General features: G+C 41.9%; 3 protein-coding genes across 4 annotated transcripts in view; 1 reads left to right on the top strand and 2 right to left on the bottom strand.

Moving 5' to 3' along the window:
* Positions 1-5,932, top strand: part of LOC149308812 (fibronectin type-III domain-containing protein 3A-like) — a 59,007-nt gene extending 53,075 nt beyond the window's left edge. For both annotated transcript variants that reach the window (XM_089536518.1, XM_089536519.1), the window contains exon 28: positions 5,623-5,932. In XM_089536518.1, the coding sequence (XP_089392644.1) occupies positions 5,623-5,701 (79 nt within the window). In that variant the 3' untranslated portion in view covers positions 5,702-5,932. The remainder of the gene's footprint in view (positions 1-5,622) is intronic.
* On the bottom strand, positions 430-3,415 carry LOC149308813 (growth hormone secretagogue receptor type 1-like). Its single transcript, XM_089536521.1, has 2 exons — positions 2,261-3,415; positions 430-1,266 (listed from the first exon to the last, which is right to left on the bottom strand). Exons 1-2 carry the CDS (start codon positions 3,015-3,017, stop codon positions 974-976), a joined length of 1,050 nt encoding a protein of 349 aa, XP_089392647.1. The 5' UTR covers positions 3,018-3,415; the 3' UTR covers positions 430-973.
* Positions 5,917-18,552, bottom strand: part of LOC149308811 (START domain-containing protein 10-like) — a 14,102-nt gene continuing 1,466 nt past the window's right edge. The window contains exons 2-6 of the mRNA XM_089536522.1: positions 12,560-12,707; positions 11,083-11,186; positions 9,787-9,904; positions 7,505-7,557; positions 5,917-6,216 (exon numbers count right to left, since the gene is read on the bottom strand). Of these exons, the coding sequence (XP_089392648.1) occupies positions 6,004-6,216; positions 7,505-7,557; positions 9,787-9,904; positions 11,083-11,186; positions 12,560-12,707 (636 nt within the window). The 3' untranslated portion in view covers positions 5,917-6,003. The remainder of the gene's footprint in view (positions 6,217-7,504; positions 7,558-9,786; positions 9,905-11,082; positions 11,187-12,559; positions 12,708-18,552) is intronic.

Raw genomic sequence — 18,552 nt, 5'->3', positions numbered from 1 at the left:
GGTCCAACATACCTAGAGAGCACCTGTTCAAGGAAGGCTGTCATGCTGTATTTACTATCCACCACAGATCCGTTTCAACCTTCTACAACTGTGTCGTTCAAACACACACTGCATATGAAACATTAAAACATCAGAGACTAAACCAATTCTCTATTGCAGCCTTCCACAACCTGGTGCATTTCATCATGACTACTATTAGCCAATGATCAGAGACATTAAGAGGGGTGGTCAAAAGCATCTGAAAGACCAACATTTCCCTACCCATGGGATCCCCAAAGGCTGATATTTTGGGGTATGCATTTGCTTTTGTTTTTAAAGAAATGCAACATAAAACGAATAGGAGAAGGTGTGGAACAAGAAATGACATTCCAATTGTTTCCCTTTTAATAGCATTACATTGGAGGCAATAGATTGTTAACTGTTCAGAGCAAAGGCATAATAAGAAAGGACTGGGGGTAAGGACAGCATGTAGCAATTTCAGCTTAGCTATTTATTGAGTCTAGCAGCTATAGGCCAATTTAGTCCAATATATATGTGATGACTCAGATTGAACAACTGAATTGAATGGGTCTACTCTAGTTGGGATTAACCACCAGAATGTCAGCCGAGGGTGTTTATGTGCTTATAAAATGGAGAGCCTTTACTCGGTCTCTGAAATGTGGCAAAGCTTGCCGTAACTAAAAACTCTGCAAATTACATGCTGTTTTCATGGAAAACATTGAAATTACAGGCATTAGAAGACTAGCTGAGACTCCTCAAAGTCAGTGGAAAAATAAAATAATGTTACTCTAATAGATTGTATTAAATTATTAACACGCATTCGCTTTTGCAAACCCCTTTCAGGCAGGCTGGGTAAGGTAAGAGTAAAGTATCAGCCTCCACTGCAGCTGGCCACTTCATATTTGAAAGAAATATGGGAAAGAAAGATCTTGCAGTCTAAGGTGATGATATCTTTACTTATTCCAAAATTGTTTTACATGAAGGAACTGATTTCCACACCTTCAACAGAAGCCTTATCATTCCTGCTGAAGTGCCTTGACTGCCAAACCGGGCCATGATGGAGAAACTTACACACAGCTTTCCTGTATTTTTGGGACATGACATTGTAAAGGATTGGGTTCACCGACGCTCCGAGGTAAAACAGCAGCATTGAGACAAGGTTGAAGTATTGGCTGATCTCGTAGAGGACCATGCTTCCTTGAGCGAAGAGGATGCGGCCGACATGTAACGGGAGCCAACACAGCACGAAAGCCACGACTACCACTGCTGTAAGATGGGAAAGGATATCTTTCAGTACAGCAATCCCTTGCATTCAGTCCCTCCCTCTGTGAAGAAGTACACTAACACATCATCCATTGAGCAGAAAGGTCCTTTGAGACAAAGGTGGGCAGATCTTGGGAGATTGGTAGAAGCTGCAGCTCAGTAGCAGCACATGGCTCCAATGTTAGTGGAGTAGTGAATCTGCTTCAACCCAAACTTTTAAGGGGTTCACCGCCATTGAGAGCTTCATGTTGGAGTGGATTCCCTGTCCCATGAGATCAGGACCACCATCTGCCCATGATCTACCAACTGGAGTAAGATGCAAAACAGCAGCTCAGGTAGGATGCTCAACTTATACTTGGCCAAACAAGAGAGGAACTCCATTACTACCTCCTCACCTCTCAAAAAAGATGATAACAGATTTTTAGTCTATATAAATGGACATAAATTCCATTCAAACTGCCACTGCTCTGTCCTAGGAGGGAGAGAAGAAGCAGGCACTGACCCATTGTGTCTAAACTCCGAAGCAGATGAAAGGCTATCATAGAATCATAGAATGATAGAGTTGGAAGAGACCGCAAGGGCCATCCAATCCAACCCCATTCTGCCATGCAGGAAATCCAAATCAAAGCATCCCCAACAGATGGCCATCCAGCCTGTGTTAAAGACCGCCAAGGAAGGAGATTCCACTACACTCTCCCTCCATCCCTACTGCAATTGCTGGGGATAGTCTGGGTAGAATTAGTCTGCTTTTCAGTTCCAACATTGCCTGTTATGGACGATGGAACCCATCGGCAAAAAGTCTTGAATGCTGCTCTGGTGCATCATTAACCACCAGTAAAGCTTACCTTATAGTAGTCACTTTCAAAAGAGCTCTTGGGGAGACCAAGAACTATAAACCATTTCTAGCACAGAACACACCTGTCACACGATCATTGGATCCAAGACAAAATAGAAATGTTTTAACAAATAAATTTACGGAGGGATGAATGCCACGTACCTAGCATCTTGATGGTTTGTTGGTGATGCCTCTCCCTGGTTGCCGCATGCTGCCCTTCTAGTTCACGTGCAGTTCTCCAGAGCTTTCTACAGATCATCCCATAGAGGAGAACCAAGCAAGACACAGGGAGGAAAAAGTAAAGGGTGGAAAGCCATGCCATTGTTTTAAGAAGCCCCGAGCGAGCTGCTTCCTCAATGCATTTGCACTCATTTGTTTCTTCTGGCAGGCTTCCATTGTGGTGCTCTACACCAAAGAGAAAGAGAATCGGGGTGGCAGTCAGGAGAGAGCAAAACCATATTAGCAGGATGATGCCTTTGACCCGACTTTTCGTAATGGCCACTTTAGCTTTCAAAGGAAAACAGATGGCAAAATATCTCTCGACACTCAAGGTGGTTATATGCAGTATGCTGCAGTAAGTGCAGGTTTCGCTGAGGTAGACGTTAAACTTGCAGAGAAAGTCACCAAAGACGTACGGTTGATATTTCCAAATCCTATACAAGTCAGAAGGCAAGCCAAGGAAGATCAAACTATCAGACAAAGCCATACTGGATAAATACATATTTACTGTTGTCCTCATCCCCTTGTAGCGCTTAAAAATGAGTATAATGGTCACATTTCCAACTATTCCCATGAAAAACAAGATGATACAAATGATGGTCACCGGTATCAAGACAGGAATCTCAAACAAGGAAAAGGAAGGCTCTTCATAAGAGTCGGTATCGTTTCCAAAAGAGATGTTCAATGAAAAGGAAGCCATTTCTGACTGAAGCTTACTTCTCCTTATCAAGAGACGATGGATATTATCTCATCTTGTAAAAGATCTACACTTAGGCATCATGTTTAAAGATGCTCCTAGAACGCTGTATTGAGATTCAGCTTACATGGTCTCCCCAAGATTGGGTAATATGTTTAAATTCCCTACAGAACATGACAGTGTAGGCTTGCAATATTAATTGGCCCCTGAAGTTAGCAATGCAGCAAAAAGGAGATGTCTGTATACCTGCTGGAAGCAAGAAAACAGAAAAATCAAATTTACACACTCAGCATTTAATGAATCAAAAACCTAGCAAAGCCAGTTAATTGCCATACTTTGAGGAATGGCCAGGCTAGTATTCGTGGATGGTGTTAGTGGTGGATTTGGGAGAGGGACAACAGGACTCTAAACACAGTCTCCATTGTTATAACAAATCATTACAACTACAAAAAGACATTGCTTAAATTAACACACAGATACATGGCATGGGTACTGAGAAGCTTCTTACCTCCTTGCAAAAAGTTTGTTAGATGCTTCCACAAACTCACAGGTGTGCAGCTTTGCCTTCGACGGGATCTCTTACTAGGAACTGTTACATTTACATCATATTTAGCTTACATCACAATCAGCAAAGGCCCTTGTCTTCCCATCTAACTAGATCAGCAGCCTGGTATAAAAACCTGGTTAAATGCCACATCTCCTGGGGAATCTGTTTGGAGAGTTTGATCTTTTGAGTGCTTTGGCCCCTTTCCCCAGTTAAGCATAACAAATAAGGCAGCATTTCATAGCCATCCATCAACATCATCTGCCACTTAAGCAGGCCTCATTGAACAGCTGGCTCTGCCTCCCCATCTTTTTCTCCTTCATCTATCAAACCAAAGTGGAGAGTGTCCGTTGTTACCTGGGAGGTCCGAGTTGTGGTTTGATACTGCAAATCTAATTAGAACGGCTGGATCAATTCCATTTTTCCAGTCTCTCTTAGCAACAGAGTTTGGACAAGACATTTTTGCTGCCTCCCACTCACCCAACTCAAGATGGATTGATTTACTCGAAGCCAGTTGAGATATTTTGGCACACGGGGCAGGAAAATCTCACAAGGCACTTTGCTCGGTTCCCGGCAAAAAATAAAATAAAAATGCAATTTTAAATAACTAACAATTTACTATCTTCTCATGACATCCTAAACCTGCTGCCTGATGGAACACCTCACTCCGCCGAATGGTAGGGCTGGTTCTTTTCCTCTCCCACCCAGGGCTTATTTGAAGCAGATGCTGCCGTGTGGAAAGATTTTGACTGAGTGTGTATTTTTATAGACATTAGTCAAGAGGCCACATGATAGTCATCAGTTCACTTAGTGGAAGGCTGTGCTTTTCACTTTTTTGATCATTAACTAGGCCTAGCTGAACACCTTTGGTGTTCAACACCAAATAAGATAACACATCTCTGAAGCGAAGCTGTTAAAACACTAAAAGATCACTTTGAGACACATCCCGATGAAGTTTCCTCCATTCACTTTTCATGCAGAACATCCAGATTCTGGAAGGCTGTAGGGAATCAAAGCAACAATTCCCAAGTTGGAGACTCTGGCTTTCTTTTAGAGTTGGAAAGTAATTAGAAATCCTGCCGAAACCATGCAATGTCTGATGTAGCTAAGGCGGTGACTGGTCTTTGGATTTCCAAATCCAAACTGGATTTCCATGACTGGTCTTTGAAGGAAAGTGAGAAAGAGCTGCCATCACACATTTTTTCCTCTCCTGGCATTTAAATAGGTCAGAAGGGACATGGCAAGAAAGAGAGTAGAGGGGGTTAGTGCTTCTTTTAGGTTTTCTCAGGATGGACTAAGCTCTCGCTTTTCGCCACTCTACTCAAAGGGGATAGTTCCTTTTTTGATAATAGTTAAAGTACACAACATACACTGACCCATGGATAAGTCAACCTAGGCTTTTGGGGTAATTCTTTTTACTAAAATTTCCAGACTTGTACATGAGTATATACTAATTTTATACTATTACTACTACTACTACTACTACCTCCTCCTCCTCCTCCCCATTTGTGCATGAAACAAAGTTTGTGCATATTGTGCAATTTTGGATTTTGGAATAGTTTGGATTTCGGGATTCCAGATAAGGAATATTCAACCTGTACTTGATCCAATTGTTAATTCTAGGATTTCATGAAATGAAGCCATGAAATGGTTAAGCTATAAATCTGTTGAATAGATCCACTCCTTGATGAATTTTTCAATAACCGCTGGTACTCATTCTGTCCCAGCTCTGTACTGGTTCCATGAATCCCTCAAACTTCCCATATGGAAGATGTGTTACTTGTTATGCCCATTTCCACTCTACCCCAAAATATGTTTTTAGTATGCACTTTCTTAGTATAGCATTTACATGTAGTTTTCTAATTAAGTAAAGCATATTTATAGATAGTATGCACTGTACAAATCTTTGTGCAGTTTCTTCCTTTCCAAAATGTAGCACATACCTTTCCAATGAATGGGTTTCCAGGACAAGATACTCCCTTTCCTTGCCCATCCTGTGAGGTATGAAATGAGTATTTCTACACGACTGCAAATCCAACTCATCTCTTTTCTATCCCCATCTAGAAAACAATGCTGCTCAAAGATCAGGACTGATTCCTCCTTGTGGTGGGGAACCTCTATGATGACAAAGCCATGCTCTTGATTAGAAGTTATCAACAGCTAACAAAAATGGTAGGAGAAAATGCAGAGCAATCCTAGCAGTGTTAAGAACTATATTGTTCCTGTTGTTAAGAGTCAGAGAGTCTCAGAACATGGCTAGAAAGACCTAATGGAAAGGTATCCTGTCTTGATGCAAGACTTCAACAGACATTAAGGAGACAAGAACTCCAAACCTTGAAAGAAAACAAAAACATGTAATTTCCCACCATTTATTGTAAAAACAACTTGACAAGGCACAGTGACAGACTAATAGAGGGCTCCCAAACAAAGGGAACTGAAATAAAGTCAGTCCTCTGAACTGCTGCTCTCTCCCTCCTCTTCCATTAAGCCACTCTCATCTATGTTCTCCAGAGAGGAAGCACGTTGGAGGGACAAGTCAGACAGGGCCATGGTGGGGAGCTGGTTTTGCTCAGGGTACAGCCATGGCTTTATGTTCATGTTATGCTTCTGCTTCCAGGAGGGATATTTCAAGCACGCTTTGTGCATCGTTTTCATCATCTGACCACAAGGAGCAGGAAAGAGAGGGTAGAAAAACAACAACAACTCAAGTTTTGTTCCCTCTATGTTAGAAACTCAAACTTTCAAGAATCCCAAGAGATTGAAGGTAACACCCCCTTCTATTCTGTGTACAAAAGCTGCTGTACTACAACCAAAATCTTTGACACTTGATGGATGAGTAGCTCCTAGCACACCTGAAGGCGGCAGACAAGTTCAGGAAATGCAAGGCAGGCCTACCAGCTTGCATATCTCACTCCTCCGAAATCTTTATGCTGCCTCAATATTATAAGCCACCTTACTCTACCTAATGGTTGGCTTGCCCACAGAGAATACCACAGAAGAGAGAACGTGGACTCATGGTGGACTTATCCATGGTCCTTTTCATAAGATGTCAAACAGCTTGGAACCAATGTAAGTCCCCTCTTAGCTCAAATCCCTACTCTGAATTTCCTGGACAACGTGGTCGACTGATGGTTATCAATCAGTCCACCTCCCCACAAACCACATCTCCTTTTTTTTTTGTCCCCATGCCCCCTTAGCAGCATTTTTCGTCATGTTTCTCCCACTGTCAGTTCACTTTAGGCCCAGGAGATGCATTTTTAGCAAACTTCAAATCATAGACAGGACTAAACTTTGGCCATGCCTGGCATGGTTGTGGGCCAAAGCAAAAGACGTGCAAATGGAGAAGATTAAAATTAACATCAGCCTGGCCAGGCAACAGACTTGACACATGGAATCAGGAATTGGCCCATATTGCTATATGGTCGGACCTTGGTATCTGGGGGTGATCTGTTCCGGATCCCCCTGCGGATACCAAAAAACATGGGATCTCAAGGCCCATTTTCCTTAATGGCAACAAAATATGCATACACTTGCTAGCGTGGCCACGCTGTCATTGGGGACAATGGGGGCTTTCAGACCACAGATACTGAAAGGATAAGGAGGCCCCACTGTATTAGAAAACCCAGGATGCAATCAAGCCCATCACAATCTTAAGACAGAGAAGACTCAATGAAGTCTAAATATTTATGCACAAAAACCTACTCTATAATTACTACATTGCATGTTTTATAAGTAATGCCTGTTTGTTGTAAAATCTATAGACAAGTTAATTACTGTCTCTAGGGGTCTTGGTTTGTTTCTATAGCACAGGATAATCCTGTCCTGGGGCAGCTACTAATGACCATTGTCCTTCCACCAACTCATCCCACTTAAATGAAGATTGCACCAAGTCATTTGATGCTGCCCACCAGCAGAAACAGCTCACTTGAGCAGTTTGAAGCCTTACCTTTGGTGCCAGGTACTGAGCAGCTTTATTCACAACCCACTTGGGCAACGCTCCTAGTTTATGGGAGAAACAAGAGGAAAAACACTGTTAATCTACTCTGAAAGGAAAAAGAGTTGTGATTTTAGAAAGAGTGTTAAACTGCTTTCGTCATGAAGTGTTTTAGGGGGACAGGTTGAAAATTAAAATATAGCAATTGGGAGAGAAGGCCATACTAAGTCCAAACATGCAAAATCTAGTGTGTCCAAATATGCAAAACAAACCAAATGGGTGAGTGGAGTAAGGTGGCCATTTGTCCCTCTGTACAAAGGACAATGTTCTGTCTGAAGCCCACTCAGTCCAAGCCCAGCTTTCAAGATAAAGAACCACAGGGCAGCAGAGGGGTGCTGAAGTTGTCCATCAGCTGTTAGCAGCAGCTGCCCAGTGACACAGCAGACGCACATGTCACTGGGTCACAGTCTCCCCCACTATATTATTTCTTTTCAAATGATATGAATGATTTCCAAATTTGCAACTCAGGAAAGCTGCCTCCTACCAAATCAAAACATTCAGCCCCAGGAGCTGACATTTCTCATTCCTGATCTCAAAAGAGTCCATACATAAGACCACTAAGTAGTAACACCACTGCACAGACTCACAGAGTTGGAAGGGATTGCAAGGAACCTCTGTCCTGCAAGAAAACACAACTACAGCAGTCCAAAAGATGGCTATTCAACCTCTATTTGAAGACCTCCAAAGAAATAAGAGTCCACCATCCTTTGAAGTAATTCATTCCACTGTCAAACACACTTCTTACCATCAAAGGTTCTTCCTAATAGTTTACACTGAATCTCCCTTCTTGGGATTTAAATCCACGGATTAGTGCTTTAGTTTTTGGAGCTAAGCAGCAGCAAACAAACTTTGCCCATCTTCTATATGACATCCCTTCATATATTTAAATATGGCTATTGGATCACCTCTCAATCTTCTTTTCCCCTAGTTAAAACAAATCTAGCTCCCTAAGCTGTTCCTCATAGTTTCCAGACCTTTCATCATCTTGGGTGCACTCCTCTGAACACATTCCAGCATGTCAATATCCTTAAAATTTAAAAATGAAATGCATGCAGAACCATTTTACCAAGAAGAGAGTGGACGGTATTATGCTGTGAGAGGCAGCAGCTATGCGGGTGAGGATGGGCACAGAAGTAAAATTGCAGAGGAAGGAAGATTTTGCTCTCTTCTCTCTCCCCCACCCCCCTTTTACTCACTTATCTTGAAACTGCTGCAAATAAGATAAGCTTGCAAGAGGAAGGAGAGAAAACCACACTGGAAGAAAAGACATTGCAAATGGGAAGCCTTGAGCAATGCGGCAAGATCCAGAAAAGGGCTTTGATGGGAACTGAACTGGAAGCAGATAAGAAAGGTTATGTGAGGAAAGTGTGAAGGAAACACAGTAGTATGTAGTTTAAATACAAAAGAAGGAGGGCAGAAGAAAACGTGATCTGTTTCTCTCTCTCACTCACACAGGCACACTGAGGACATTACTGGTTTTAGAGTTAACAGTATTTGCAAAAGGGATCCAATTATGCTTTCTTTACCCCTAAAACTAATGTGTTATTTCCAAGTTCTGTGTATATTTAAGTATGTTAGAAAGGAGAGATTATCTTTTCATTAAATACACTGAATATGAGAAGGCTTTAAGACAGAGTAGAAGTAGTCAAAATCAGACTTGTTTTGTTTTTGTATTGTCATCACAATACATCACAATCACTATGTGATTTCAAGTGGATTCTGACTAAAACCTATGGTTTGCTCAGCAAAATTTATTCAGAGGAGATTTGCAAAATTACCTATTTATATTGTTAATCGTTTACTTCTATTTCAGTGTTGCTCTTTTGTATGTTTTCAGCTATACAGTACTTATTTTAATATGTAAACCACAGTGTGTCTCCATTTTGGGAGAAATATCAGGAGATAAATAAAGTTCTTAATGATGACGATAATAATAATAATAATAACAACAACAACAACAACAACAAAAATAGTGTGTCCTTGCATAGAACAGGCAAGGTAAACAGTAGCTGTCTCCAGAATCCCTGACTGTGCATGTATAAACAGAAAAACAGAGAGAAAAGGAGACAGCAGATTAGTCTACCAACATATTTCAAAAGTATATGTCTGGTCACCCGTGTGGAAAGTGTAAGAAAAGTGGAAGCTGGTGAAAGGCTGGGGGGGGGGGGCCTGGATTTATTAACTTCCAATCCAAATTTCAGGAGCCTGGATTTGGCTATAGGATACACACTTACCTTTAGGATCAACTTGGGCCAAGTAAGTCAAGCTGCAGCTATTGGGTCCGGTTCGTTGTACCAAATATCCAGCCAAGAGTGACACGGCCCGGACCAGGTCTTTGCGCGGAGGGTATTTCTGACAAAACAACGATTAACTGAGTCAAGGACAGAGAATTATGTAGAAGTGGAGAAGAGGGGTTGGTTGGACGTCCCCAACCCATGAAGGGCTGTACTTGCTTCCACAGCCAAAATTCAGTGGCCAAGCTCTCTAATCCCACCATGATTGCTAATGAAACTGTACAGTAATTTTAGCAGCTCCCTATTGAGCTTTGCCAATCTGCATGGCAGACAGAGCCCTTCTTTTCTGGAAAGGAAGGGCAAAAAAATACAAGGTTTTTGCTTTGCTCCTGTCAGTTTTCAGTGATGTATTCCTGTAAGAAAGAAAGAGGCTCTGGGGTGGCCCATGTGGTCCAATTCAGGGCCCTTTAGCATCACGCATTATAGTGCTACGGTTTCACTTTACCTGCTGCATCCTATGGAATCGTGGGATTTGTACAGTAGTTTGGCAAGGCATTAATTCTCTGGTGAGAATTCTAAATGTCTCTCCTTAAACTGCTGGAGATATTACAGTTAAATTGGAATCATAGAAAGATCCCCCAGTTCAGATCCAGCAGCTTTCCCTTATGAATGAGTCCAACATGACATGGGCTTCACAGGCTTAAGAAATCTGCCAACCCTTTACCACAAAATGTTCCAGCAACTGGAAACATTTCAGCATATAATTGTAATAGGAACCAATAAACTATGGAGCAAAATAAGTAAATTGCATTGTGCCTATAGCATACTTGTCTTCTAACACCTGGGAATGGGTCTTCAATTAAATTAAGGGTGGGAATAATGGCCCCATACAGACAGGCCAAAATAAAGCTGCTTCGGGTCACTTTGGAGGTATGTTGTTTAAATGTTGCATGCTTCCTAAGACTCTGGAAGCCACGCCAAAGCCACAATCCAGTCCTAAGGACTGGAGCATAGCTTTGGCACAGCTTCTGGACTCTTAGGATGCATGCATCATTTAAACAGCATACCTCCAAAGTGACCTGAAGCAGCTTTATTTTGGCAGTCTGTATGGGGCCAATATTCCCTCCAGATGTTGTTGGACTTCCAATTCCCAGTAGCCCTGGAAAGCATAGCTAATGGTGAGGAGCTGCAGTCTAATAACACCAGGAGGGACTCATGATTGATAACATCTTCTTGTCCGAGGGTGAAATCACACACATACACATAAAACACACACCATGCCCTGTGTTCACTCACTGGGTGTTTGACGGAAAAACTGAGGATAATGTAAGAATCCTCCAGAACTTGCCAGGATCTCAGCGTCACCACATCTCTGTTTTTTAAGGGCTTCGGGCATTTCCCTAGCCAAAAGGAAAGAAAAGTCACCTTAACATCCCATCTGGAATTGCGAGTTAACATACACTTTGCACATTACTGTTGTTTCAAATACATATTTCTGTTTAGACACTCACTCCACATAGTCACAGCGGAGTATGTTATTCCTCCTTTCTAGTTATATCTTAAATAACCCTGCAAGGTAGACCAATAAATAGGGGCCTGCCCAAGGTTACCCAACATGTTTTTTGGCTAGGTAATTAGTTGAAAACTCCTTTTGCCAGTCCTAGTTTAACTCTCTAACCATAATGCCATGCTGATTCTATTCTTCGTCTGCATGTTATGGAATAAAACACAAAAATTTGCAGTAAACTTCACTTCAACATTTTAGAGGATAGAAACCAAGATTTGCATCATGTTGGGTTCCATAATTAATATCGAACTCTGTGCTGAAAACTCCCTGAAGGAGCTCTAACAACTGCTATAAAATTGGAAGAAAAACAGTCAAACTATGGAATGGACTGGCATGGAATCAGACAACATCAATGTCTGTCATCTGTATTATACAAACGGATACATTTGGCATATCATTTGCATAGTTTGTTTGGCTGGCCTTGTGGAGCTGATAAAAAACCACATACAACCCCCAAATCCCTGATGACCTGCACCTTGAAATTCATCAGGTTTAGTCCACAATAAAAGCCATGCTGGATGAAACCAAAGACTATTGTGTCTTGACACTCTGTTCTCAGTGAGGAAGCCCATAAGCCACGGAAAAGCCATGAGCTCAGTAGTATTCCTGTGTAGCCCCCTATAAACTGGTAGGCATATTTCTTTCAACACTGGAGGCGTCCATGATTACTAGTCCCATGCTGTCCCAACCCAAAGGGCTAAACACTGCAATATCTGGAGCCCAAACATGTTCAGTCCTGATCTGAACACCAAATGCAATGGTGTAGTTGCATGAATTTAAGACTCCAGACATAATCTTTTGCTGCATCTCATACAATCCTTCTCGCTTGTTTTAGATCAGGTAGCTGATGTGGGACACTGGTATTCTCCCTCCCATCCCCACCTCCGTATGCCAAAGACCATTATTATATTTGTGACCACTGGCTACTTTCCTGGAAACTTGCTAGGGACAGGCAGCTGATGGCCTGTGGTCTGGCACCAATTCATGGACTGCTCTGGTCAGCAGTGCTGTTTTAGATAGTAAGATGTAGTTCCAGTGTGTTTGGGTGTCCTCTAGCTCCAGTCTGTAGAAAGGAGCCATGGACTTAGGCCCCACACTCCCACCTTGACTGCATCACTGACCAACTCCCACCATCTTATTTACCAGGTGCCATGAGATCATATTACCAGCTGTTCTTCCCCAACCCTCTGGGCCATCCTCACTCACACGAGTAATAGCCTATATCAGCATTGTCAGAGAGACTGGCGATCTCGTATGTCTCGATAACATTCAAGTCCCACTTCTTTCGGTATTTTGTGTCGTGAAGCACATCATAGACCGTCTCAGCCGGCACATCAGGCATGTCAATGCGGCCCTGTGGACCAAAGGAGAAGCAATATAAAGGCACCAATCACAGGGTGCGACTGAATGAGAGACCAACCAGGAAACTTATGTACACTATATTGAGTATTGTCATGGATTAAGGAAGGGGAAGAAGGGGATATGAATAAAATAAACCTTGGTCAGGCATCCGTAAGACCACCAGATTGAAGAATTAACTTTCGGTTCAGGGCAGGAATAAGCGTCTTAAAGCTAGCTGGGAAATTTTCTGGGAGCTGTTATTCAAAGAAGTAACTTTTTCAAATTCTAAAAGTGTGTGTGTGTGTGTGTAACTGGTATAAGGTCATTAACCTGGAATGAGTTTCTTTGTTGAATGCAAATTTGGGTCCAGATCGCTCTAATGTTAGCCTGATACCCTATAACATTAAAGCAACAATACACTAGTCAGAGAGTCTGACATTTGCTCTTATTTTATTCTCTTGCAGAACTAACAAAGCGTGCAACTTTGCCTTCTTTTCACCCTCCTCACCCTTTTGTTAGGTATGAGTTCGGCATGGATGCTTTGTAAATCATTGATTCATGGGTCAACTTCCTGGCTGGCTAGTCAAACAATGACTGAGGTCAAAGCCAGAGACTGGAGCAATCGCTCTGTTCGGTTATTTAATATGGTCTCTAGCTGGCTTCTTGTGTCAAGGAAGTTTCCAAATTGAGGTTGTCTCCTTTCAAGTCTGGAATGAGTCTGAGGACAGAGTCATGGTGGCGGATGGAGGGTAGGGCTCCACAATCATTACCCTGGCATTTCTTGCATTCTGACCTATGTTACCTTTTCTACACCTCCCACAAGGTCTTTTCAGACACAGGAAGAAAAGACACAGTGTTTGCTGCTGGGAGAAAATTCTTCTGTGAGTTAAAAGGAACCATTGTCACAGCCTAGGTCACAGACCTGTAAAGGAAGCGTCTGCAACTGTGCAAAAATCAGACGCTCTGCAGAACCTAAAAAGGACAGATGAAACAGGCACCAGCATCCAGGGAAGTAAGGCTAAAGTAGAATGTCAAGACACGTGTGTGTATGTGTGTGTGTTGGCCTTCTGGATCTCAAAAGTGGCCATCACACTGCATCTCACAATCTAACCTACTTCATAACATTGCTAAGAAGATTTAGAGCTACATGGCCTCAGGGCTACCAGTTATAGACCCATTTCTGGGATCATTCTCACAACTCATGGTCTGGAATGGTAATTTGTAAATTATTACCTGTGTTTCAGTTCTTGCTGACTTCAGTTTAAATCCCTACTGCCTTCAAACCATATGTGCGCATTCATACAGGCAACCTAGAAAATTCTTCAAACCTTTGCTGAAGCAGGCTGTCGTTGTGTGCCTATCACAGAGTGAGTGTTTGTCTTTTTGCAAGATTTGTTCAGAGGTTTTTTTGCTGAGGCTGAGAGATTAAAGTGGTGGGTTGCCATGACCAAGTAGATATTTGAACCCTGTTCTCCAGAGTCACAGTCCAATGATTAAACCATTACCAAGGAATGCTCTGTGCTTGCATGGGTATGCCTCCATACCATCTTAACTGAAAACAACAACATCTTGACAAAACAGAGGTCTCTGGCTATTTTTCTTTCTCCTGTATGATTTCTACATCTTTGTCTCATGAAGAAGCCAAAAGCTTCTATTATGTATTTCATGCATCTTAGTTGTTCCCATAAAGGTATCACTGTTTTGTAGATTCGGGATGTAGTTGTACCTTGATCTATGGCCAACACAGCTACCCCTGGATACACCATGCCATAAATAGTTTGCTAGCTTTTCCGAAATGCCATGAATCTTTGAACGTTCCTGCACACTTAAATTATACACCACAACTATTATAGGCCCAGGAGATGCTAGAGCATATTTAAACATCATTTGTGAAAATGCGGACACCTCCAGAGGGGAAAAAGATCAGGGAACTGCAAGAGTTGGGCTGTGTTGCTTCAGATAGCAATGCGGTTCCTTTCAAGTCTGGCCAAAGCAAGCACTTTGGTTTCTTGATGGTTTGGGTCTCTGTATTATGGACTACATATTATTATGCCTGTAGGAAAATCTGTTTTCTACACATTATTATTATGCCTGTAGGAAAAGCTGTTTTCACAAGCTTTGCTTAAATTAAATTAGATTTTTGCATCCCTTGGCTACCTAGGGATTTGGAGATCATACTTACAATGTCTGGCATCGACATACAGGTCACGGTTCCAGTCAAGCCTTCTACCAAACTGATAACATTTGGCCCCATACAGACTGCCAAAATAAAGCTGCTTCGAGTCACTTTGGAGGTATGCTGTTTAAATGATGCATAAGTACTAAGAGTCTGGAAGTTGTGCCAAAGCTGCGCTCCAGCCCTTAGGACTGGATTGTGGCTTTGGCGTGGCTTCCGGACTCTTGGGACACATGCATCATTTAAACAGCATACCTCCAAAGTGATCCGAAGCAGCTTTACTTTGGCCTGTCTGTATGGGGCCATTTAACTCCTTGAGATCTGTCTAGCTTAGGACAGATTCATCCTTTACGACCTCTTGCCTATACTACCCAGGTTTTAAGTAGCAAGAGCACATGTTTTATTTACAACTGCGGCTTTGACTTTTGCAGATTTGATCGTTTGCATTTTTGGTTAGTATGTTCTTTCTAGGGCTCTCTAGGTCCTCCAGCGCAACTCTGCCAGAAGCTGCCCATAGAGTTGCGCTGGAAAACCTAGACGTTCCTAGAGAAAATACTTCTCTAGGCATTTGTAGGTCCTCCAGCATGATTCTATGATCAACTTCTGGCAGATGTTGACCACAGAGTTGCACTGGAGGACCTAGAGAGTCCTAGAGCAGTGTTCTCTTGGGTAAGAATAGTAGTTTCTATTTGCGTTTTTTCCTGCATTCACAGGAGTCCTTCACCCCTAACCCCAGCAAATGTGGAAGGCCCCCTCTATTATGTTAAGACCTCCCTTTCATTCAAGGGACCCAAGCAGCCGCACATAGTGTCCTTCCTACACTTACCTTTACAACCACCTTGCAAGGTAGCCTAGCTTGCAAACTCAGAAACTGGCTCATAGTCACCACAGTTTCATGGTGGAGTAAGAGTTTGAAACAAGGCTTTCCCAATCCTATTACAAAACTGTAACCTAACCACTACCATCCTGACAGTCATACCAACCTATCATCAGACACTGTCTTGAAATTATACAGTCACCCTTTGTAGTCAGACTAGGATTGCCCCAACCAAGAAAAAAGCAACACCTGCTGCATTTCCCTCTTCCACACAACCATTAAAGTGGAAAGAATGAACTCCAGCTTTCCATCTGCTAATCCTAAATAGGCCTTGGTGACCACCCAATATACTCTCTACATATCCTAACAGGCATCCTCCAGATATCAAATACTCCAATTCTTATTTTTAAGGACACTGATGACAGCCTATTTTTGCACATATAGTTGAGCCTGCCCTGTATTTGTTTAGATAACAAGATACTGTAATATGGATTTCATGCACTGTTTAATACTATATGTTTTATGAGTGTTGTAAACAGTCAGTTTATAACGCATTGATCGATGAATAAAACGCGAAGCTGCATCCAAGCTCAGATGAGCTCCAGAAATGCTGTTAGGACTTCTCTATTTCGACTGGCATTCAGCAAACAGGACTAAGGACCTTATCGCACTAGACAAATCCCCCTCAGAAACGGGATTTTAAGAGTGGAAAACCCCCGCAAATGTGGGATGTTTTTCAAACGACGCATCTTCCAAACAGTAATAACACTAAATTAAAGCGAATGGGAAGTGGACAAAACCTGCACTTTTTTACTTTTGGGAATTCCCCGAAAGTAAAAAGGTGTTGTTTTTATCCACTTTTCCCGTGAATGACTTTTTGCTGTTTCTTGCCTGGTTATTCCCTGCTTATTCCCAAAATAATGGTTCTTGTGCTAATCTCATTTTAATCGCATCTTAATGTCAGTTGCAGAGTTTTCTTGGGTTAATCGCTGTTAAAGCCCCAATTTCTCGCTGTGCGATAAACTCCAAAACTGAACAAAAACCTGAACTTCAACTGAAGAGGGGGAAACAAACATAAATTATAGAACTATTGGTAATAAAGATCTATTTGGGCATTCAATTTTGTTGCAATTAAGAATTTTTAAAGGGTCGTTGACATTCATTGTCTGTATGGATACGGTCCTGTTAAAGTGCATTAAAACTCTACCATGGAGGAAAGCAATCTGCAGTGGAAGGAAATGATCCTTATCAGGGTCATGCGGTGCCAGTTTTAGCCTCTTTCTCTAGCATCTCCCAGCGCAAACAAAGCTGGTACTGCATCATAAATGGGTGGAGAAAACTCCTCTTTACTAACTGTTGGAAAACCTTTCGACTGCACATACACACCCAAAAAAGATATCTACAAAAGAACTGGAACACCCATCTCTTAACTAGGGCCATGCTTATGTGGGAAAGGGAATTTCAGCAGGTCCAAAACACCGCAGAAATAATCCAGTCTGACACTGCTTTAACAGCTCTGGCTCAGTGTTAGGAATTGTAGTTTATTGTGGCACCAGAGCTCTCTCTGACGGAGAAAGCTGAACGTCTCGCAAAACTACAGTTCCCAAAATTACCTAGCATTGAGCCAGGGCTGTTAAAGCGGTCTCAAACTGGGTTATTTCTGCAGTGTGTTTTGGACCATAGTTATGAGACAAGCAACACTTGTTGAAATCCCAATTTTTAATGCACTTTTGGATGCTGGACTTGAAAGACACAATAAAAACGTCCTACTGCACAAGAGTCCTGTCCCAAATTCAGCATTTCTTTTCATCAGTTTAGTTGTTACTCAGCTTTGATCAAGTGCAGATTACTGACTTTCCAAGCGCCGCTTCTTTTAGTGCTTCTGAACAGAATTTCTGTGTTTCTTGTCAGTGAATTAAAGTGTTTTTGAGCGGCTGTTAGGAGACGTTAACCCTATTTTCTTACTCTTCGCAGGATTATTCTTTGCAGGGTGAGTTTATTCAGTCCCATATTGCGAGACAGAAACGTCACGCGCAATTTGTATGTGTGTGGGGGGGGGAGTCTATAATATTATTATTATTAAGCTTTTTTAATAAAGCGCTGTAACTTTACACAAGCGCTTTACATATGACCACTTGAAAAACAGAATAAAATAAAATAAACCCACAAAAACAGTTAAAATAACATTTGAACTTTTGTTGTTGATCTGGGGTCAAGGAGGGAAGGGGACTGTGGGCTTTTACTTTATTGTAGTGTATGGATTTTATGGATGTAAGCCACCTCAATCTTGTTATTTATTAAACATTTTTGCATTTAGAAAGCCAAGTTCCTACAAAACAAGTATGTGTGAGTGTGCGCGCGCGCACACACATATGTGTGTGAGTGTGTGTGAAAGCTTTCATTACCATCAGTTTTGCAGGCTTGTGAATAATGATCTGGATCGGGTTTATACTCTTTCTCTCTCACTAAAATCCCACAGTGAAAACAAAGCTGGTGTTATAAACGGGAAGAGAAAACTCGTCCGCTAACTATTGGCAAATCTTACTTCTGTGTGCAAAGACACACCTCAAAAAGGAAAGGGGAAAAAAGACACTTACAAAAGGGACTGGAAAACCCATCTCTTAACTGGGGGCCACTGGAGTGAAAACTGGAGAGGGCTCCTGTATGGTTGTTTCAGCAAGCTGTGACCCAGCTGTGTGACAAGCAACACCCACCAAAGTTTTATTTACTTACTTTCTTTATGTATATGCCGCTTTTCTCTCAAGGCAGCTTCCCTAACACATTACAAAACGTTTCCAAGCAGTTCCAGACAAATTTTAAACACGCCGCATTAAAAACACCACAAAACTGTCTTAAAAAAACACA

The sequence above is a fragment of the Sceloporus occidentalis genome, unplaced genomic scaffold (assembly GCF_023333645.1).
Source record: "Sceloporus occidentalis isolate IW3139 unplaced genomic scaffold, rSceOcc1.0.p SCAF_8, whole genome shotgun sequence".
In the NCBI taxonomy this organism is placed as follows: domain Eukaryota; kingdom Metazoa; phylum Chordata; class Lepidosauria; order Squamata; family Phrynosomatidae; genus Sceloporus; species Sceloporus occidentalis.
The sequence above is the reverse complement of the archived record's forward strand: the minus strand, read 5'-3'. Positions and strand labels throughout refer to the sequence as shown.